Source organism: Rhea pennata, chromosome 4, assembly GCF_028389875.1.
Source record: "Rhea pennata isolate bPtePen1 chromosome 4, bPtePen1.pri, whole genome shotgun sequence".
Classification (NCBI taxonomy): domain Eukaryota; kingdom Metazoa; phylum Chordata; class Aves; order Rheiformes; family Rheidae; genus Rhea; species Rhea pennata.
The window spans coordinates 24,386,213-24,405,899 of record NC_084666.1 but is presented as its reverse complement, the minus strand read 5'-3'; the positions used below and the strand labels follow the sequence as shown (position 1 = coordinate 24,405,899).

The window sequence follows — 19,687 nt, the reverse complement described above, 5'->3', positions numbered from 1 at the left end:
ACCGAGGAGACTGAGTGTGAAATATATATTTCTGCAACCTATACAATATAACGACCATATCTGCATGTGTAAGTTGCATCTCTTTCAGATTACCACTCCTTGAAAATAAGAACTTAGATAAACTGTACACTTGCATAAAACACTCAAAATCAAAGTCAGAGCCACAAAAATTAGAAGCATGGAACTGGGGAATAGCAAAACAATTACGTGGGATAAAAAGTAGGAGCTGATAGCGGAACAGGAGGCTCTGAAATGAACTCCTCAGTGCATCTGTCATACATATTACCTCTGCATTGCAGAGGGCTGTCTTCTTTTACAGACATGCAATTTATGCTCCTTAAAAAAAAAGATTTTTTTGAAGTGTTTTTCAGAGAACTCTTACGTATTGTTTATTTCATTTCATTATCACTCACTGAAAAATACCCTGATACGGCTCAGAGAATGCCAGATTTGCATAACTGTGAATCATGCCTGCTGAACTTTAGACACAGAGCTCATCAGGGTGCTCCTAGTTCATATTATTCATTCACCACAAGAAGAAGTGGGTCTTTATCTGAGAAATTACAATGAGAAGTATGAAGAAAGAATGACGCTCTTACAAAATTATTAACTAGCAATTTGTCAGTAGCAATTATTGAAACCACTTGAGTGGTTTGAAAGGCTAGGAGAGGGGAGCACACGAGCATTCACAAGTCAAGAATACTTAAAAAATGAACACACTGACATCTTACCTGAGAACAAAAGGATATTTCTTTAAAGCTTTTTTCAATTGCTACTTTTTTTGTGTCAGGACTGATAAGGTAAACTTCAGACTGGCCAATCTAAAAAAAGGAAAATAAATAACAAGATGATAACAAGTAACATCACACTTACTTACTTCTATCTTGCTATGAAAATATTTTATGGACAAAAATTACCTCAAACTTTTTGCTACCTATATTTTTGAACCAATGAGTGCATTAGTAGTTGAGAAAGAGAGAATACTTAAACACTTTGTATTGGCATTCAGAGCACTGCACTGTACTGAACTGAGATTTAGTTATGTGTTCGAGACAAAAGATTGAGAATAGTGTTCAGTTAGATGAGAGTGATACACTACAAGGAAAACATTTCACACTGAGAAAGATACATGCACTTTTTTTTTTTTTCTTTTTTTAAGTGTGGGCCATTTGTACAGCAGCAAATCAAGAGCTGATGAGAATTTTTGATGGAAAATGACTGTTTTTTAGGTGAAATTACCGTTTTAGATTTTTCAACTTCTGGCAACATTTTTGTAACATTTTAACAGAACAACATTTAAATTCCTCCAAGCTCTTAGCACATCAAAATATTTTGCTAGGCAGTTCTTGAATTAAGTCAGATTTAGGGGAAAGGGGTAGAATTTGTAGCCATTTGCAAACATGACTTAGACAAACCTCCTGAAGCTTCATCAACATACCACATCCCAAAAGACACACATATAAAAATACCGGTGGCACCAAGATACCTGTAACTTCTGAAGTGTGTGTGGGGGGGAAAATAGTGAAAACGGATAGAGAGATGTGCCTCCCCTTTTCTTCTAAAATAGCCCTGCTCATTCATTTTCCACTTCTAGCAGCCAAACCAGCTTCCCCTACTCCCTGCTGGTTTCCGTCGATTGTCCCCGGGGCCGACCTCTCCGCTGTTTACGAGGGGGCCGTTCTTTTCCAAACCCACTCTGCAGCTTTTACTGCTCTCTGCCTTCCTTTTCCTGAGGCAAGAGGCTCATTCTTAGCTCAGCCCCACATAACTGCCTTTACACTTGGTCCAAGAGCAGCAGAGATCATTCAAATCCAGCTGAGTAAAGGGTGGGGGGGAATACACACACACACACACACACACACACACACACACACACACACACACACACACACACACACACACACACACACACACACACACTCTCCCCTTAAGAAACTGGCTGGAGAAGCAGTTCTGCAGGGTGGGATACACGAATCAGGACCATCTGAACCAGGTCAGGAGAGTTGGCAGATAGCATGTCGTAACATTTTTCACAAGTCATACCCCAACCTCTGCTACAACCCAGGGGAATATACAAATAGGACCTTTAACTAAGAAAATACAAACAGATTTTTTCCTCCAGCCATCAAAGTACTTTGAAGCATTTCATATGTAGCCATACACAAAGAGATGTGCAAAGATGAAATGCTGTACACACTGTTTGTGTAACATTACTCAAACTGGAGGATACTGGGGCTGGCCAACCACACTCAGCTATGTGACAAGCCACGATCTTGACCAAAGTCACTAACCATGGTCATTTCACTTCCCCGCATCCAGCTTAATTTAGACGAAAAGAATGCAGCTCCTGCATCTTAAACAATGTACTTCCAGGCAAAAGGTAACCAGAGATAGAAAAGCAGATCTGCAAAACTGCAAAATTTGGAAAATTGCGCATCAGCAGGTAACTGTGACTTTATATTCAAGCTGGAAGAACAAAGAGATTTAAGCCAGTTGCTAGCTCTAAAAACAAGGGTTTAAGTTGTATGCCTCTTTTGAGAGCTGCTGCATCTGTTTAACGAAAGTTAAAAATGTATACAACAGAGTAGGAGGATCTGGGCTTATGTATGTCCACCCATAATCTCCCCACCTCTAAAATATGTGCCATGAATTAATAATTGAATTAGTATCTGTTTAAACACTAGGCCTTAGCGAATTTATAAATGGCCTTTATATTTTCAATGTGAAATACCTGCTCAGGAGAGGAAGGTAAAGATGGAATTGTTTTTATTGGAGCAGAAGCATTTCTCTCCACCTCCTTCTACATCTTTCTCCGAATCCTGCCTGCCACAGCTAGGTTTTAGATCAGGTATAGCCAACCACACCTCCTTCTGCATATTACCTTTTATAGACATAACACTTAGGTAATTCCTGTTAAAGCAGTGTTTCTCTTTCTCCCCTGCAAAAAAAACCCCTATGATTTCATCCCTTCCACTCTTTGCTACTGCCCTTAGTAACTCCTAGTCAGTAATTGACATCTCAGAGAAGACCTTATGATAGACAGATATTGTAATGTCAGCTTCACTCCAGAATTACATTTATATCACATACTCGTATCTCTTATGACTATACACTATCTATAATAAGGATTTTTTAAGGAACAAATAAAACCAGCCCTACTTGTTTGCTAAGGTTTCAAAAGATACTTTTGTTGCTCAGCTATCAAAGCAAAGGCATTGCTAGCACATCAAATGCAAGTACAGGTTTGTAGGAAGCTACTGCTCTGTTCAATCATTATACAGGCACATCATCAGCAGGAACATCTTCATAAATTATGCTGCTTATTGTGGGACATAAAAAAAGAGTCTACTAGCCCACAGTCACGGTTTAGTTCTTCTGCATTTAGTTACCGGTCATCTTATTAACCTGGAAATTTATTTCTGGTGTTACTAGTTAGTGTAATTATACATACTATTTTGCAATTGTATAACTACTCATTACTAATTTGCTGTAGCATTCTAAAAGCTGTCTTTTGAAGCCCAGTGTTTTATATAGTGCTGATTTAAACTATTTAACGTAAACTTATTTTGACTACATATACAGTTTATACTGACTGGTAATGCTTTATACAGAAATATGTGAGTTTATGTTTAAGTTAAGATCCAGTACATGCAATTAAGTTATTAATAAGTAACTGTCATCTGTCAGGACATCTGCTTTGGTGTTTCCCATTCAGAACTCAGAGATGTGAAAATGTCACCAATAGCTGAAATCTTGCTTTACCGTAAACAACATCGTTCGGTTTTCTGCAATGTCTGTTGGCTGCACAACACTGTGTCCATAGATAAGTTGACTTTTTAGGTTCAGCGAAATTGCATCTTCCTCAAAAGACCTAACAAAGCTGTTACTCCTACGGCTTCCCTCCTGCATATCCTTCTTAAAAGTAAAAGAACGAAGCCCAGGCTGAGAAAAGGATTTCCTAATTGGCCTTTTTTCCTCCTCTTCACCAACCAAGGGTTGGAAGACTGACCGAAATTTGTCGCTGAAAGAGAAGCCTCCTGAGTTATTGGTAGTTTCATGTTGTTGGGACAATGAGTTGAAGTCTGATTTTTTTGTACCACTTGCATGATTAAACTTCTCGATGCATTCATCTATGAGTGCTGGGGGCGCGTTCTTATGTGCTACTGTCACCCGCCCACAGAAGAGCACCTCAAACTTTTTGGCAAAAGGGTCTTCAACATCGGAGAGATTATTCTGAAACTCTTCTTGGCGAGCTATTTTTCCAGCCTGTCGAATGGAGCTTATAATCTCAGGCACCTACAAGGGAAAAAAAGGAAACAAATACGTAACGTTAATATTGAACTCTGACAAAGAAGTTGCAACACTAGTTGCTAGTGGCTAATGTGGCTTTTTTTTCCCTGAAAGACCAGCTGAACATACATTTTGAGAGTTAAATCCTAAATGGATAAACTGCTTCTTTATTTTCCTGTCAGGAATTCATCACCATCAACACAATATCAAAAGAGCTTTCTTCTTGCAATAATGTATGTTTCAGTAAAACATTAGCACCTAAAGGAACTGTAACCGGTACAACAAATTCAAACTCTAAAGAAAAACAATACTTCTAACATGTATAGAGAAGCCACAAGCTGATTAATTTGGAAAGTTATTTAATCTCTGTTATTTTTCCCTCCTTCCTCTTACTCAAGCATTGGTGTCACGTAGATTAATGAGTCTCTTATAAATTCACTTGCACCTTCACAACAGCATACTATGCTGTTATGTCAGTGTAGCACTTTTTTACTTTAAGTAGCTGTGCTTTTTAAAGGAAATTATAACTCTTCCAGAGGTTCATTTCTACGGTCCTAGATGACATTTTCAAACAGTATTACTTAAGTATATACCATTATTTTCAGGGCCTCTGTATGAGAGAGCAGTCTGCTACAGCCCACAGATGTCATAATTCTCAACATAAACCTAACAGCTACCTGATATATTTTATTAAGTAACATTAAATGACCACAGTGACTGATCTCGTTACTACGTGGGTTTAAAATATGCATATGCTATCTGCCAGGCTGCGCTGCGGCCAGTCCTCGGTTACACCACACCGCTCGCATTCGGCTAAAACATTACGGTTCTTTTGCAGCACGTACGGCTGCCTGAAAAACAAATGCAGGGCCACATTTGATGACAAATGATAATTATGAAAATTTTTTAATTTCCCAGAATGACTTTGAGAAAAAGACATCGTAAGTATGTGGGTTTCCTGACAAAACAACTTCCTACATCAAGAATCAATAGGAGTTTATTTGGCAAATACTTGGTTTCTGAGAGCACATAAGAAAGTTTGGGAGAAGAAGACTATAACAGCTACCCAGAAGAGCCTCCCTCCCTACAAAAAAGGCATCCCTAAACTTAATGAATGCTTTGGACATACGACCTCTGTCTTTTTCAGATATTTCTATGGTTACCTAATAGCTTAAGCTATTAGGCACATAAACCAACTCAGGAAACCAAGGCATTAAGAGAATAAAAGCTAAAGAGTAAAAACTGAATGATTTTACTTTGAGAGGTCATGAAGACATTAATACGATTCTTTTTATTGACAAGGAAACGAATGTTTTTATATATATATACACACATACATATATACTTAAAGCTAGAGGATTTAAAACAGTAAGTAACAGTTTAAAAAATAAACAAAATGATTCAGGAAACATTACTTCACCCTAGAGCATGATGCATGAATCATCCATTAAATCATACAGTAAAGACAATAGGGAAATGTTAAAAAAGCTGGGGTATTGACTTCAGAAGTCTGAGCTCAGCTATGTCACTAACTAGCTGGAAAGCCTAGGGTTTTGGCAGCTTTGTGCCTAACTTCTTATCCAATATAGAAAGAACAGAAGGGTATATAATACGAATCATGAATATATAATGAATATCATGAATATATAAAACATATTAAATTTTATACACACATATACACACACACACACACACACATATATATATGATATAAAATGAACCTCTACTACCTCAAATAATATGCACTCACTAAACAGCAAACCCAAGGTTCTCCTCAGTTTCATTCAATTTGCATCCACCTTCCTCTTCCCTTTCCACCACCCATGGTCTTTTTATAAAAACCTCTGGTCAAGGGTTAAAGGTTCTGAAAAATTGAGGCTAGTTTGCCCAACACTGTCTTCTGCTTATTAACCTATATCTGTTAACTCAGACTAGAATTCACCCACTGTCCATGGGAAAACACAGGGGGCAGGGAAGGAGGAAAGAATAAATGGAAGAAAAAGCAGATGCTGATACTCTTTCAAAGGCCCTATTTTTAGCCACATAACATACTAGGATGACACACAATAATAAAGTTTTATACCTATATATCAAGCTGCATCTGCTTTAGTATTTTCTAATAAATGTGTTTTACTCTCGTGGGAATGTTTGGACAACCAACCACAAGCAATTTTACTTTTAAGTTGCTCAGAATCTCCCAGAGATTTGCAATCCCATCAGTGTTTTTGCTGAGGCCGCAGTGGTGATAGCGAAGGAATGAGGTATCGCCTGGAAAATGCTAATGCTATCAAAGCAAGGAATGTCAGTACTTACCCAAGCAAAGCATTACACAATCTCAGCTAGGGATAAGTTTCCTCCATACAATTGGCACTGTTATTATAAAGAAAATTTGCAGCAGTGCAGATAGTGTGAGGGTTGTAGTTGGGGTAAAGCCCAGACTGGATTTGGGATCCATCACAGATGCACTGTTATTGAATTTGATTTCTTTAATGTTTCTCTGTTATCAAAAACCCTGGACACTGACTGTTCAGTGTACTGCTATTCAGTAGTGGCTGGACCATACAGACCACAGTTAGAAAAAAACCCTGAGAATTACTCTGAGAACTCAGAATTACTTCACAGTAGTTAATAAACTTCATGTTTATAGAGACCTAGTGGGCCTGTGATGAAAAAGAAGGGTAATGTTTTATTTAACATACACTAAATCTTCAATTATGATAATTATAACAGCTGGCTTTTGTGTTGCTCTCATAGAAAAGAAACACTGACTCCTCTGTCCCTGCAAAAAATTTTTTTTTGGGGGGGGGGGGTTTATAAGCAATCTATTAATATGCTCTTATTACATCTAATTAGGCAATTGATGCAGTAATTCTCTAGCAGAAGTATCAAATTACTACCTTCCTTTTCTGTGACTAGTACACACGTTAAATGCTAATCTCTTTCAGTTAACGAGGAAAGACAAGATGTTGGGATGAATGAGAAAAAATAAAATACATTTTTTTCCCAGAACTGTTCTTAGCTTGATCAAGTTTTATGCTCTTTTCATCTTCCTGTACCATTCCAGTGCTTTTATGCAAATATCTAGAAACTAAGAATGCACAAGCTTCAGTGCTTCCTCTAACACTGGCTCCCTCAGTAAATGGAATTAGGTGCTGAATACATGACAATTAAGTAAGAATTAGTTTCAAAAAAAAATGTGAAATGTTTAAATTAAACACATTACAGTTATTTTGAATTATTAAAATAAAGCATGTAGCCCATATCCTGGTAAATACTTACTGACTATAGCTGAAATTTTGCCAGCTTAAGCAGCATGTCATTGGGCTAATAATAAATTCATCTCTTACAAAACTCCAGCAACAAGATTTAAACTTATTCAAGTTTTCTGGCTCTTCAATTTGTATAACCAAGCAGCAAGGGTCAAGTTGTTATCAGATTAAGTTAATGCTGTTCAGAGTTTTTAGAGAGAGTAATCTAAGCCTGTATGTAGTAACAAGGATGGAAGAATAAAGCTTGTTAATAAAACAAAACAATGTGGTTGCCAGTTCTTACAACAGGAACAATAGATGTGCTTGAAGAATTTCTACATGGGGAGAGAGACTACTTCCTAATCTCTATTTTTGTGGCACAAGTCTGTGTTTAGTAGTGGGAGACAACAGGTACACCCACTGTGCAAATTCCAATGCCATCCATGTATCTCAACTGCATCACTCTTGCCTCTTTCCATTAAGCCAGAGTCAGAAATATGTCAGATCTCTAATTGAACTTGAAGTTGCATGATGGGATGGTGGCTCAATTCTTGGAGATCTTAAGAATCCTATTTTAGACATTCTATGCAAAACTTCATTCTTCGCTAGTGATGGCCTTGCACAGTCCGTGGCACCCAAGCAAACCTGCAGCCAAATGCATGTCTGTCTGCTACCACGCTGACAATTACAATTTCTGCATCCTGCACCAAATCATGAGAAAAGGAAATCATCTTTAAGTATGCACAGGTTTGCTGATTTTGTTTGGAGAAGAATGGACTCTTCCCATGGTAGGCTATCCCCTTAGGGAAAGAGAAACTGCATTTGCACTTTTTCTCTCCAACTTACAGTCACCCTGTAAGTTTACAAACAAGCACGCAGTAAGACATTAGATGTCTTATAGCCTGTCAGTGCATTTGAGAAAGAGTGAGAAACTATTTTAATGAAGACCGACTAGTAACAGCTGAATGCAACAGCTGCCTTTTGGTAAATAAGACCAGACTAAAAAAAGATTCCGTTTCTTTAATATACAGTACTAGAGAAAGTAGACAAGCAGAGTGTGCTACAAAAGGCAAACTGTTAACAGATCAACTGAGATGGCCAGAACACACAGACACACGTTGGATCATTTTATATCGTAGGCAGGCCTCATAACTAGACAGATACTAGTCCCTTCGTAAGGCTTCAGGTCAAGCGTAAGCTTAACTATTTTGGGGAGTAAGTGGTTTCCATTTAACATAAAATATCTGTGTTGTCAGGAGTTGATCTTATAGTATAGACTATGTGAACTCTTGGAGACTGAACAACTTTAGGATGGGATCTTGAGTCAAAACTCAGAAGGTAACACACCAGGAAAACACTGCCTGGAACAGAGCAGTAACTCTTTCAAGAGTATTTACTTGCCTTTTGTTCTCTCCATAGAGGACTCAAAGCATGCCAAGAAGTCTAAGCTATCATTTGCTATTAATATCTTTCTTTCCTATTTTGCTAGGAGGTGCAGCTACAGTGAAAATATGGTCCTGTAGCTAAAGATTCCTGCAGAAGCCATCATTGTATCAGGGCATACAGCAATATTTGTGACAAATACAGCACTCATACCCTTAGATATTTTGTAAAAGTAATGAAACAGAAGAAAGAAAAATCATTCGAGACATAAGTAGCAAACATAGAAAGATGGCAGAGCAATGCATTTTATTTATTTATCCTTTTAAAAGAGTGCATAAAAACTTAGATTTTAGGAGTTTGGTATTTAAAAGGTCTGTTTTCAGAACACTTTTAGCAAACAGCTGTGCAGTAATAAAACAGAATTCAATACTTCCCATCCTTATCATTCCCTAAACTGGCAGTATTTGTCTACTACATCCTTCAACAGTTTTCTTCATTCAATGAATTTGAACTTTGGCATTTTTAGATCTAAAATATTTTAATTTATAAAAACAAAAAAAACCTCAGAGAATATAACTAAGAGACTGAGTTTGATTTTCTGCACTGCTACTTCCTTTAGCATCACAGAATAATTTAATTTGGAAGGGACCTCTGAAGGTCATCTAACGCAACCTCCCACATAACGCAGGGCAAACTTTCAAGTTAGATCCAAATTAGATCAGACAATCAGGATCACATCCAGCCGAGTTCTGAATATCTCCAAGGGTGGGGATCCCAAAGCTGTTTGGGCAACTTCTTCTTCCTAATGGAAAAATCTATGTCTTCTAGAAAAAGAATGTTAACACACAAGCAACAGATTTCCTTCGTGAGAAGTCTTGCCTACCAGTTTCAGCAATGAGTAAACCAAAAACATGCAGCACAAAACCAAGATCTTTAATCTCTCACTAAAGTAAAAAGGTTTTAACATGACAGAATTTCCTTATAATTGTATATTAGTATAAATTTAAGGTAGGAAAGAATAACAAGCTTTTCAAATTCATTTCCATTTCAGTGAATGACCTTTTGTATTCAAGTCTTGAGTGTCTTCATAGCAGGCTTTTCTTCCATTTGATTGCTTGGAGACTATTCTACAGCTTCCTCTGCCTCAGTAACATTTTCCAGTAATTAACTTAAATCCTTGTTTTCTTAATTTTCACCCCTTCATTCCCAACCAACCATTCTTTGGAGTACTTTAATTATTAATCTTCTTTCTCTACTATTTGCTGACTTTTATTCCTCCCATATGGTACTTTCAAAACAAGATTTAATTTAGAGAGAGAAAGAAAGTTTATAGTTCCTCCACTTCCCCAGTGACTGCAATGTTTCATATGCTCCCTTCACTTTGTTCTGTTTTTCTATACCCAAGGAATTCATCATAGTTAGATACAAAGTTTCTTATTAAAGGTTCTCTAAGTACTTAAGATTGATGGGTACCTGGAGAGACTGTTCATCCTTGCTTGTGAATTAAGGCTTTTTCTTTTCTTTTCCTTCTTCTTTTTTTTTTTTTTTTTTTTTTTTTTTTTATGTATACAGCACAAAAGTTTGCTGCTGTACTGCATCATGTTGTTCAACTTGTTAACAACTATTACCTGTGCCTTTTTCATCAGCTTTACCATCCATGCACCTTGACCTATCTCATAGCCCTAATACTGACTTTCGGCAGCAATAGTAACTGCCCAGATTCCAAGCACAAGGGAACACAATAAAAGCAGTAAATAACATTTGGCAGCACCACTTCTCTCTACAATACCTAATACATACCTAATAGTACCTTCCCTGACAGGAATACAGAGATGCCTTTTCATCCTTGATACGGCAAAGCTCAGTGGTTGAATAGCATCAGCACAGACGTATGGATGGAAAAGTGACTGTATGCATGTCTACTTGCTGGCGCACTTGTTCCTTCAGTTAGGTTTGAACAGGTATTACACAGTGCTTTGGGTCAGACAACTCTCAGCTTGAGAACTTTCTTTACAACTGCTTAGACTGGAGGTTACCCTTCTGGCACAGTCACGTGAGTGGAGAGCACTCCACAAACTCAAAACGGCCACAAAAAGGTTCTCTATCCTTTCTAAAAAAACAAAGTCTGTTCATGGATTATCGTAAACAAGCTCAAAAATAGAACAAACCTGTACTCAGTTGTCATTGTGAGCTGAGTTCACTCAACTAGCAAAGTTGGGCTTTGTGTTTTGTGGTGGTGTTTCCTCTCCTAGAGAAATGCTGATAAAATTTTTTTTTCTACATCATCTCAAGATATACCTTCCTTTAAGCCTGAAACACTTTACAAAAATTGGCTATTCATCACAAATATACCACCTTGTCCCAAATTGCTTACTTTTGGGCACCACCCTCCCTTCCCTGAAAAAGCATGAACTGAAATATCCTGCAGGTAATGGAATGCTTCCACAGGCTTTTGGCGCAGCACCAAAGGCAGTAGCACCTGGTTGGCAATGAAAGGGCTATTCCTACAAAACCTGCTCCTGAGAAGCCTCTCAGCATACTCTACACCTGGATGACTTATCACATGGTATTCATTTCTTCATTCTTCCTCAGCCCCCTTCTGTCCTTCCAATACAAACAGTTCCTTTTCAAGCTGTACAGCTTCATCAGCCTCTCCATTCAGTCCACCACTTTTCAGGGACAAATGTGAAACAGAACAAATCAATAGATATTTTAAATAACAGATTAACACCTTCATGGTGTCATCTCCTCCACTTCTGGTTCGAAAGTTTTCTGTTCACACAATTGCACAAATGTAAATGGCACTTGAAGGCATAACTGATCATTGGTCATTCTTAAAGGATTCCTGGCTCACATTTATAAGGTGACTATCTAACAAGGAGGCAGTAACTGTTGTAAAGTATTTGCTGGAAACTCTGTGCTCACTAATCACAAACAGAGACTAAATCCTTTAGGGGGGTTTGGGGAGTTGCATGCAGCTCCCTTCCGAGGGCCGAGATGGGCCTGAGCCAGAGCTGGGGTGCGGGAACAGGAGGAGTCCTATTCTTAGAGAGTTATAAACAGAGGGACAGCACAGACATTTGAAAGCTTTCAGGAGAGGCTTGTTTGGTGTATTTTATTTTTAACTGAAAGGCAACAGCACAGTTTAAAATAGGAAATGAGTTACTGAAAACATTTTTTTTTTGGGGGGGGGGGGAAGGAAGGAAGATGTTTGTCAGATTCAATTCCAACTGTACGAGAGAAGACGGGATCTCTCCCAGTCTCCTTTGCTCCTAGTCTTTTATCACACTTCACAAAATACCTATAACTGGCAAAACAAGGGCTAGCAGTGAGTATAGCTTTTTTTCCAATGACAGAAAGCCTCAGAAACAAATGACAGAAAGTTCGGTCCTATTTAGGAACATTCAACTACAAATGAGAAGGGAAGAGAACTCCAGTTGTGGAATGTGTCCTAGTTACAGATTAAGTTATTTGTAGCATAACTTTTTTAGACAGCTGACCAAAACATGCGTCAAAGGCCCCTCCCCCTATTTATTTCATTTTTCACCTAAGGCTGGGGGAGGTGTGGGGGAGAAAATTCCACGAGTGCTTTTGATTCACACAACGCATGTTAACTCTACCTGCAATAGAGAAAACCACCATCTCTCAATTTGAGAATATGGTAAGACTTCCCAAAGGAAGACACAGCTCCATGGTCCTTCTCCCAAATAGTGTGTTTTTCACAGGAAGACCTGTACTCAAATGTTAAGTTTGAGTTTTCAAGTTTCCAAGAGAACTGGAGTGCACCACTTGATTAGCTTCTTTAAAACCTTCTGCCCAACTTTATGAAATACTGGTGAATCGATTTGCTCTCTGTAGCAAATACTTGCTGCTTTGGCCTTTAATAATAGATTTCAGCTCCCCCAGGTCAAATCACAGGAGGACAGGACTGGAAAGTAGGGGGGAATCATCCCACAAACAAAGAGCAGCCTATTTCACAAAGGTAAAACCTTCTTGAAAACTCTCTTGACTTCCACTTAAGAAAAGCAGTCAGAATGAAGCTCACCAATTTTAGTCCTTTTCAGATGCAAAACAAACATTTTCTCATATCATATCCCCCTGACAAGGCATGCCTTCTAGCGACAGCTCCTCTTGTGACAAGTTAGTGATCTCTGAACAGAGGCTAGTGACATTATTCAGGTTTGTCAATTAACTATACAGTTCTGTGAAATCAGTGTCAGTACTTGATGCTAGTTATCAGTATTCAAATTTTCTAAAATATGTTGTAAATCACCCAAAATAACCTGTTAATGAAAATTAGCTTCATTCGAATGTAAAAACTGAAATAAGAGGGAGTTTGTCAGGTTTTGTTTCCTACATGAAATGGTCATCTTAGGAATATCTAGTCTTGTTTTGTTTTTTTTTAATATAGTTGACAAAGAACTGCTATCAAAGTTTTAGAAGTAGGTGAAAAGCTCAACTTTTCCATGTTCTATTCTTTTTCTCAAATTCAGATTTGACAAGAATCTTGGACGGGGCGGGGAATGGAGAAGCTATGACAATAGCTTTAGAGAGAGCTTGTAGAGCTTCCATAAATCCTTAAATCAAGTGCCTTCGACAGTAATTGTAAGGGACCTGTCACACATGCACTAAGTGTGTAAGTGTGCTAGAAGATTGAAGAGAGAAAGGAAAAATAAATGTGACACTAGATCTGAAAGGTATTTAACCATGTGTTCAAAGGAAGATGACTGGTATGGAAAACGTGCCTTTCAATTACAGACTGTCTGCAAGAAAGCGTTCCACTGCAAGTGCCATCGCAGGCTGCAGGACTGCATCAATTGCAAAGCAGAATTATAGACCAACTATCCTACTGTTGGCAGTCCTCCAATACCATCCCACATAGCTCTACTTCACACCTAACACCACCTGTCTGTGCCTTCAGGCATCTTAACTAGATCCCACTCTCCATTAAAATATTGGCATCTTCACTGGCTGTCCTCTCTCCATTTCAAGTGTAAAAGGCAGCCTAGCATGCTTCCTTTATTGCTAGTCAATAGTGCATTTGTACGTACTAACACAAAACACAGGTGTCACTGCCCTTTTTAGATCAAGCTGTGTATTCAGCCCTATCTGGAGGAGAGCTGTCAAAACATAGATAAAAGGCACCATCAAGATGAATGGAGCTAAGGTCTCACTCCTGCAACACCCTGGAAATAGCTATGAACAAGACGCCAGAACAGACCTTAGATCAACGCTTCCAGATTATGAAGGTGCCAATATGTTTCTCCCTGCTGAGGGCATTTCTCACACTGACATCTTGTACAAAATTCACTACAGACCTCGTATGACATCTCTAGATCTGCAGCCTACGCCCATAGCTTCCTGTTGGTCATTGCAGCTCAGCATCATTACTTGGCTGAAGGAGGCACTGCTAATTGAGCTTAGAAGCAGTGCTTGAACAAGGAAAGCCCTAGTACATGAAGAGTAAAAGCTGAAATTCATTCTTCTGTTCTTTCTCTGTTAGGTATACTACCGTGTTATCAAAGTCCTCTAAAACTGTAGTCAGATTGTTTACCTGCATCTTCTAGTTCATTTAAAGGACTGCCATAATGACAGCACCCAGTACCCAGTCCAAATGATGCCTAACAGGAGTATAGAAATAAAAATGACAACCAATGAACAGCAAGAGAAGAAATTGAGGGAAATTTATTAATTGGAGTCTCAGTCTCAAAGTTCTTTTTGTTTCTAAGTGGAAGAGCAATGCAGAAAAAATATACAGCAGAAAAAAGGTAGAGAACCATACTGATTTATCTGAAGAGGAAGATATTCTCAAGATGCTAGCTGAAATAGTAAGAATGTTCTTAGATCACTACAGTCAGAGCAAGCTAGCTGGACTGATGGAAAACAAATTAAAAACCAAACAGACCTAACCACTGTGCCTTTCCAAAAGGAGCGACTGCGTGATAGTGCACTATATAGAGAACTGTCATCAATGAAAAAAAGATACTGATAAAAGAGTGTAAACAAAAGCTTCCAGTAATGCATGTCAGCCATGAACATTTCTGAACTTCCCCTGCTTATTTGTATTATCATATAAATATCAACTTTGATCTATATCATACTTCATTCAGCCATAAGTTACAAGGAGACACAGGAAAAAAAATGGAATCTGCTTCCTTTTCAGGGTTTCACTCTCCTCCCAGGTTAAGCCTGGTAGAGAGTGGTAAATCAGGTAGACAACTACTGAACACTGAAATTCTGCCAGCCTGTACAGCTCACTATATTAGACTTCTCTGATAATCGCATCTTGAATTCTAAACTCCACGGTACTTTCAAAGCTGTATTTAAGTATTGCCTTATCCACAAAACCCAAAACAGAGTGGTGAGTATTCAATGTTTCAACCAAATATAGATGTTAAGTGCTTGGGGTTGGATGACCAAAATTGAGGTCACTTTTAAAAACCTTATCCTTAACATTAGAACTTTGGGCTCTAGACAAAATTTTATAAAGAGAAAAATAGACCAGGATCTCCACTGCTAAAGTGCAACTTTTCCTCTTTTCTGTTCCTCCTCAGACCCTGAAATATATTGATGGTCAAATCCTGCAGCACTCTTTCACTCATTGTAAAATTATTCTTTTTTGCATTCTGAAGCGTCTACGAAAATCAGCTGCAGACCTCTTCCTACACTGCTATGCATTGCACACAACAAAGAATAAAATACTGGTCTCGCTATCCAGATATAAGACTAGTCAGAGTAAAAGGATTCATGTACACAGATAAGGGAATTCTTTATGAGAAAAAAATGGTTAGTGTAACATGCAGTAGAAGAAACCACAGTAGAAGAATAGAGTTAATTTTTTGGTTGCCTATGCTCCATCTGAAGGTGACGAGCAACATAGAAGAAAACAAAAAGTTTTGTTGAAAACACTAACAAATAGACAGCAGGGACTAGCATCTCAGCCAACTGTGAGTGAGTGTCAGCTTTCCAACACTGAGCACGAGATGTCAGGGCAAAGGCAAACTGTGGAGTACCTGAGAAAAAAGCTACAGTTTTCGTCGATGTAATGCAATAAAGAACAGGGAATCAGCCAAGGAATGAAAGGAGATGTAGAACAATTAGCTAAGAGAATTACAGTAGTATTTTCAATGGGTATCAACAAGACAGACTGTAGGTGAAGAAAAGGAAAAGCATTGCTGCAGTAACTAAGATGCAAGACAGCAACAGATTATTAGTTTTATGTGTGTAGAAATTCATCTGTATAGAAATCTGTATTTACCTCTGTGTAGAAAGATAGGAAAACTCCTTATCTTAGGAGTACAGGCAGGTAACAATTGCAAGTGTGAACTTTCTAGATTAGCTACCACTCCACCCCAGTTGTCTGTGGGCATATTCTTCCCCAGTTTAAACGAGTAGTTGCATCTCTCCATTTTCTTCAGATCCTTCATTTTCCATGTATTAAGATTACACAGAATGACAATAATACATGACAAGTAACAATCTGCAATTTCACACTGCAACTTATCTTGCAGTAAATGATTGACTTAGTCTCAGGATGGCTAACTAGAAAAAGACTGCAAGACTGACACAGAATTTACATGCAAGAATGTAGGGAAAGTTTGTGGGAGTAAGTAAAATTGCCCAGATATGTAAGAATATTTGTAAAAACAGGAAACTTACGGGATCCTCACAAAAGAGATGGATACAAAAACAATACTCTAAAAGGACAAACGGATGGACTAGCTGAAGGAGTAAGAAAAGAAAAGAAGGAAGAAAAGAGTCCTTTTAGCACACAGTTTTAGTTTCCCAAAGAATGACATCAGCACTAGGGTCTGCCAGTATTTTAGCCACACCTAATACACAAATGGATTGGGCTCCTTTGTGTTGCTTCTTTTAAATATGTGGGAAAGCATTATCAAGTCTTCAAAAACTCCAAACTGTGAGTATACAAAATCCTAGGCGAAGCGTAACAGCCTACAGTAAGTGCGTATATGATTCTGTACACTATGAACAAAATACAGAGATAGATCTGTCAACTAAGTTTTTTTTAATGAAAGAAAGCATTTCTGAATTCTGAAGTCAATAAAAGTTAGCCTCTGATAATGGTATGTCAAATGCCAATCACTTCCACAAAATGCTAAATCCTAGAGATTATATTTCAATGGGATTTATCCAAAATCTGAAATTCCAGCATGTGTTTTTGGGTCAAAGCCTGGGTACTACCAATGCAGTTTTAAAGACAGACCTCTTGTACATATTTGTCCAAAACTCCAGAGCACTTCTACAAATCCCCTTTTCCATAGTTTGCATTTGAGGAGATTGTAAGTTATAAAAAGATCCAAAGAAACAAAAACAGCATGAAACATTTAGAAAGAAGTACTAGCCATCCAAATTTCCATGACAACAGTTCCAGTGAGCTCCCCTCATTGGTACTATAACAGCAGACCAATGGTCCAGGAAATGTAGAGAAGCAACTGTTAAGATCTAATAAAAATAAGGTATTTGGTTACAGTGCTCCTTGAAATAAACATACAAAACCCTGAAAATGCTTGACCAAAGAAAAAAAAGGGGGGGGGGGAGGGGGTGGAACTATTTAGTTTTGCTCAGCTTTGTCATTTCCCATATCTGTGAGCGTATCTGTGTAACTATGCATACGTAGTCTCTTCTCCTGCAATTTAAGAGGGTATCTGTACCTGAAAATCCTGTTTAGTTAGTGCATATCAGAGATTCCCCCTGGAAAATACTACATGTTTTTAACTACAGTGATGATGTGGTAAAAGCACAGAGAAAAGCATACATATGTTCAAAACCAACTCTTGGGTAAATATGAATTTCCAGGTACTTCACCAAGATGAACCTAAGGACTTTTTGTAAGGTGACTATAAGATGATCATCAACATGTGTGCTCACATGCGCACTGCACTGAGAACAGCAGCAGATTCCTGCTTTTACTGTCTCTTCACAGTGCTTCAATTTGACTTCCTTCTGTCCATCACTATCTCACAGAAATCCTTTACATATCTAAATATTAATGACTAATAAAATGTGTATTTTTTTCAAATCAGACTTGATGGAGACATGGTTTGTTTAACCTCACACAGTAAAACACCACAACGCACACGGCTGGCTAGGCTACATCAGCGGGCAGATTTTCAGGACAGCTAAGCTGACGTAAGAGCTCACATCTGCCGAAAGCAGAAATCCTGCTCCCACCACAACCTGCCGTCATGAGCTCCAGTCACTTTGCCAGTGCCGGCCAGCAGAGGTGTTTGACTGACACAGAAAGACAAACTAGCAGAAAAACACTCTAGACTCTGGGAAGGGGCGAAAGGGCTCACTGGATTAATTTGCTCCCAGAGAGTTCAGGTGAGACTTTGTACCAGTGCAAGACAGACTGTGGGACGCCGGGGCAGAAGCAGCCAGCCTCTTAGTGCAGCAGCTCGGCGGTAGATCTGCACACCTGTAAAATCCCAGCTCACCCTGAGCTGGCTCGTGGAGACGGCAAGAAGCAGCAGGGAGAGCGCAGGACCGAAGGTGGGGAACAGAAAGGCGCCCTTCAGCGACAAGGAGGCGCGAGGCCCTCGGCCCCAAGCAGCAGCACGGCTGTGCTGGCACGGATCAGGCCAGTTGACCCCGCAGCCTCTGCTGCTTCTGACGGCCTGACCTCCTCCTGCACGTGGTGCGCCTACTCTCACAAACCCAAATACGACCCTTTCCATCATGCCCCAAGTCTTCCTCTAGAAAGAACAGACCCCATCTTCCTGACTTGCCTAAAAGTCATGAAAGGCTTGAAAAATCACATTAAACACTAGTGGAAATGTCAAAATCTCAGTAAAACAAAAATTCTCTGAAGGGTTCCCACCCCTCACCTCAGTGCCAGCAACTGGAAAGCTGTACATATGCTGTATGTCCAACTTCTCTAACAGGTCTCTCAAGTATTACACAAGTGTGACTACTTCAGTATTTTCGTTTGGATCAGGAATGTGCTTTCGAAGGTACCTTTCCCAATCCATTTATTCTGCAGTGGATCACACTGTGGAGCCATCTCAAAATGCCTGAACTGGAGGCCGTTTAGACAAAGCTAAACTGGAAGATGTGCTCCAAGAGCCTATTTGATGCTTTTCACTGCAAACAGGCATCCAGTCCATGGGGTTAAATGAAGGATATTCCAAAATAAATCACCCTTTCCTGAACCGATTACAGGTCGGGTGCTCAGCACTAACAGTTGCACTTTAACAGCTTATTCCTACTGCTTGCACACTACTTGCTAATACAAAGGCAGCCTGTAAGTGATTTACTTAGGCTCCTATCCATAGCTTTTGCACACCTGGGCAGCTCATCTAGGAATATCACTTCAGCCTTTCAGGAACTTGCAGGCACATGAAAAGAGCTAGTGGAAACTCAGGTGTTATGTTCTATTCTGCCTTTACACAGTCAGAATACCTTAACCTCCTCCTTGCTTCTAATAAAAGCAAATTATGTTTCTCAGAAGGATTTTACTTTAAAACTCTCCTGTTAAAATGTTACAGTTACATGTTAATTCAGAATTGTTACCATAACATGATTAAAATCAAAGAATAACCCAAACCAATTCAGATGCACTTGTGTACACAAATAACTTGATGTTAAAACCAATATACAGAGTTTAATGTTTTTCCTTGCCTCAGCTTCTATTCTTTGAGTTCCAGCTGCAGGTCTTGCCAGCTCTTCCTTTCTGTTGCCAGGCCTCCCACGCATATTAGTAAGAAAGCTTCTCTTTGGCACATCTTTTGGTATATTTTATATAT

The 19,687-nt window shown here is 38.8% G+C and overlaps 1 protein-coding gene across 3 annotated transcripts in view; it reads right to left on the bottom strand.

Annotated features, from left to right (window-relative positions):
* Positions 1-19,687, bottom strand: part of TBC1D1 (TBC1 domain family member 1) — a 114,016-nt gene that overhangs the window by 56,815 nt on the left and 37,514 nt on the right. For all 3 annotated transcript variants that reach the window (XM_062575429.1, XM_062575431.1, XM_062575430.1), the window contains exons 3-4: positions 3,763-4,296; positions 732-821 (exon numbers count right to left, since the gene is read on the bottom strand). In XM_062575429.1, the coding sequence (XP_062431413.1) occupies positions 732-821; positions 3,763-4,296 (624 nt within the window). The remainder of the gene's footprint in view (positions 1-731; positions 822-3,762; positions 4,297-19,687) is intronic.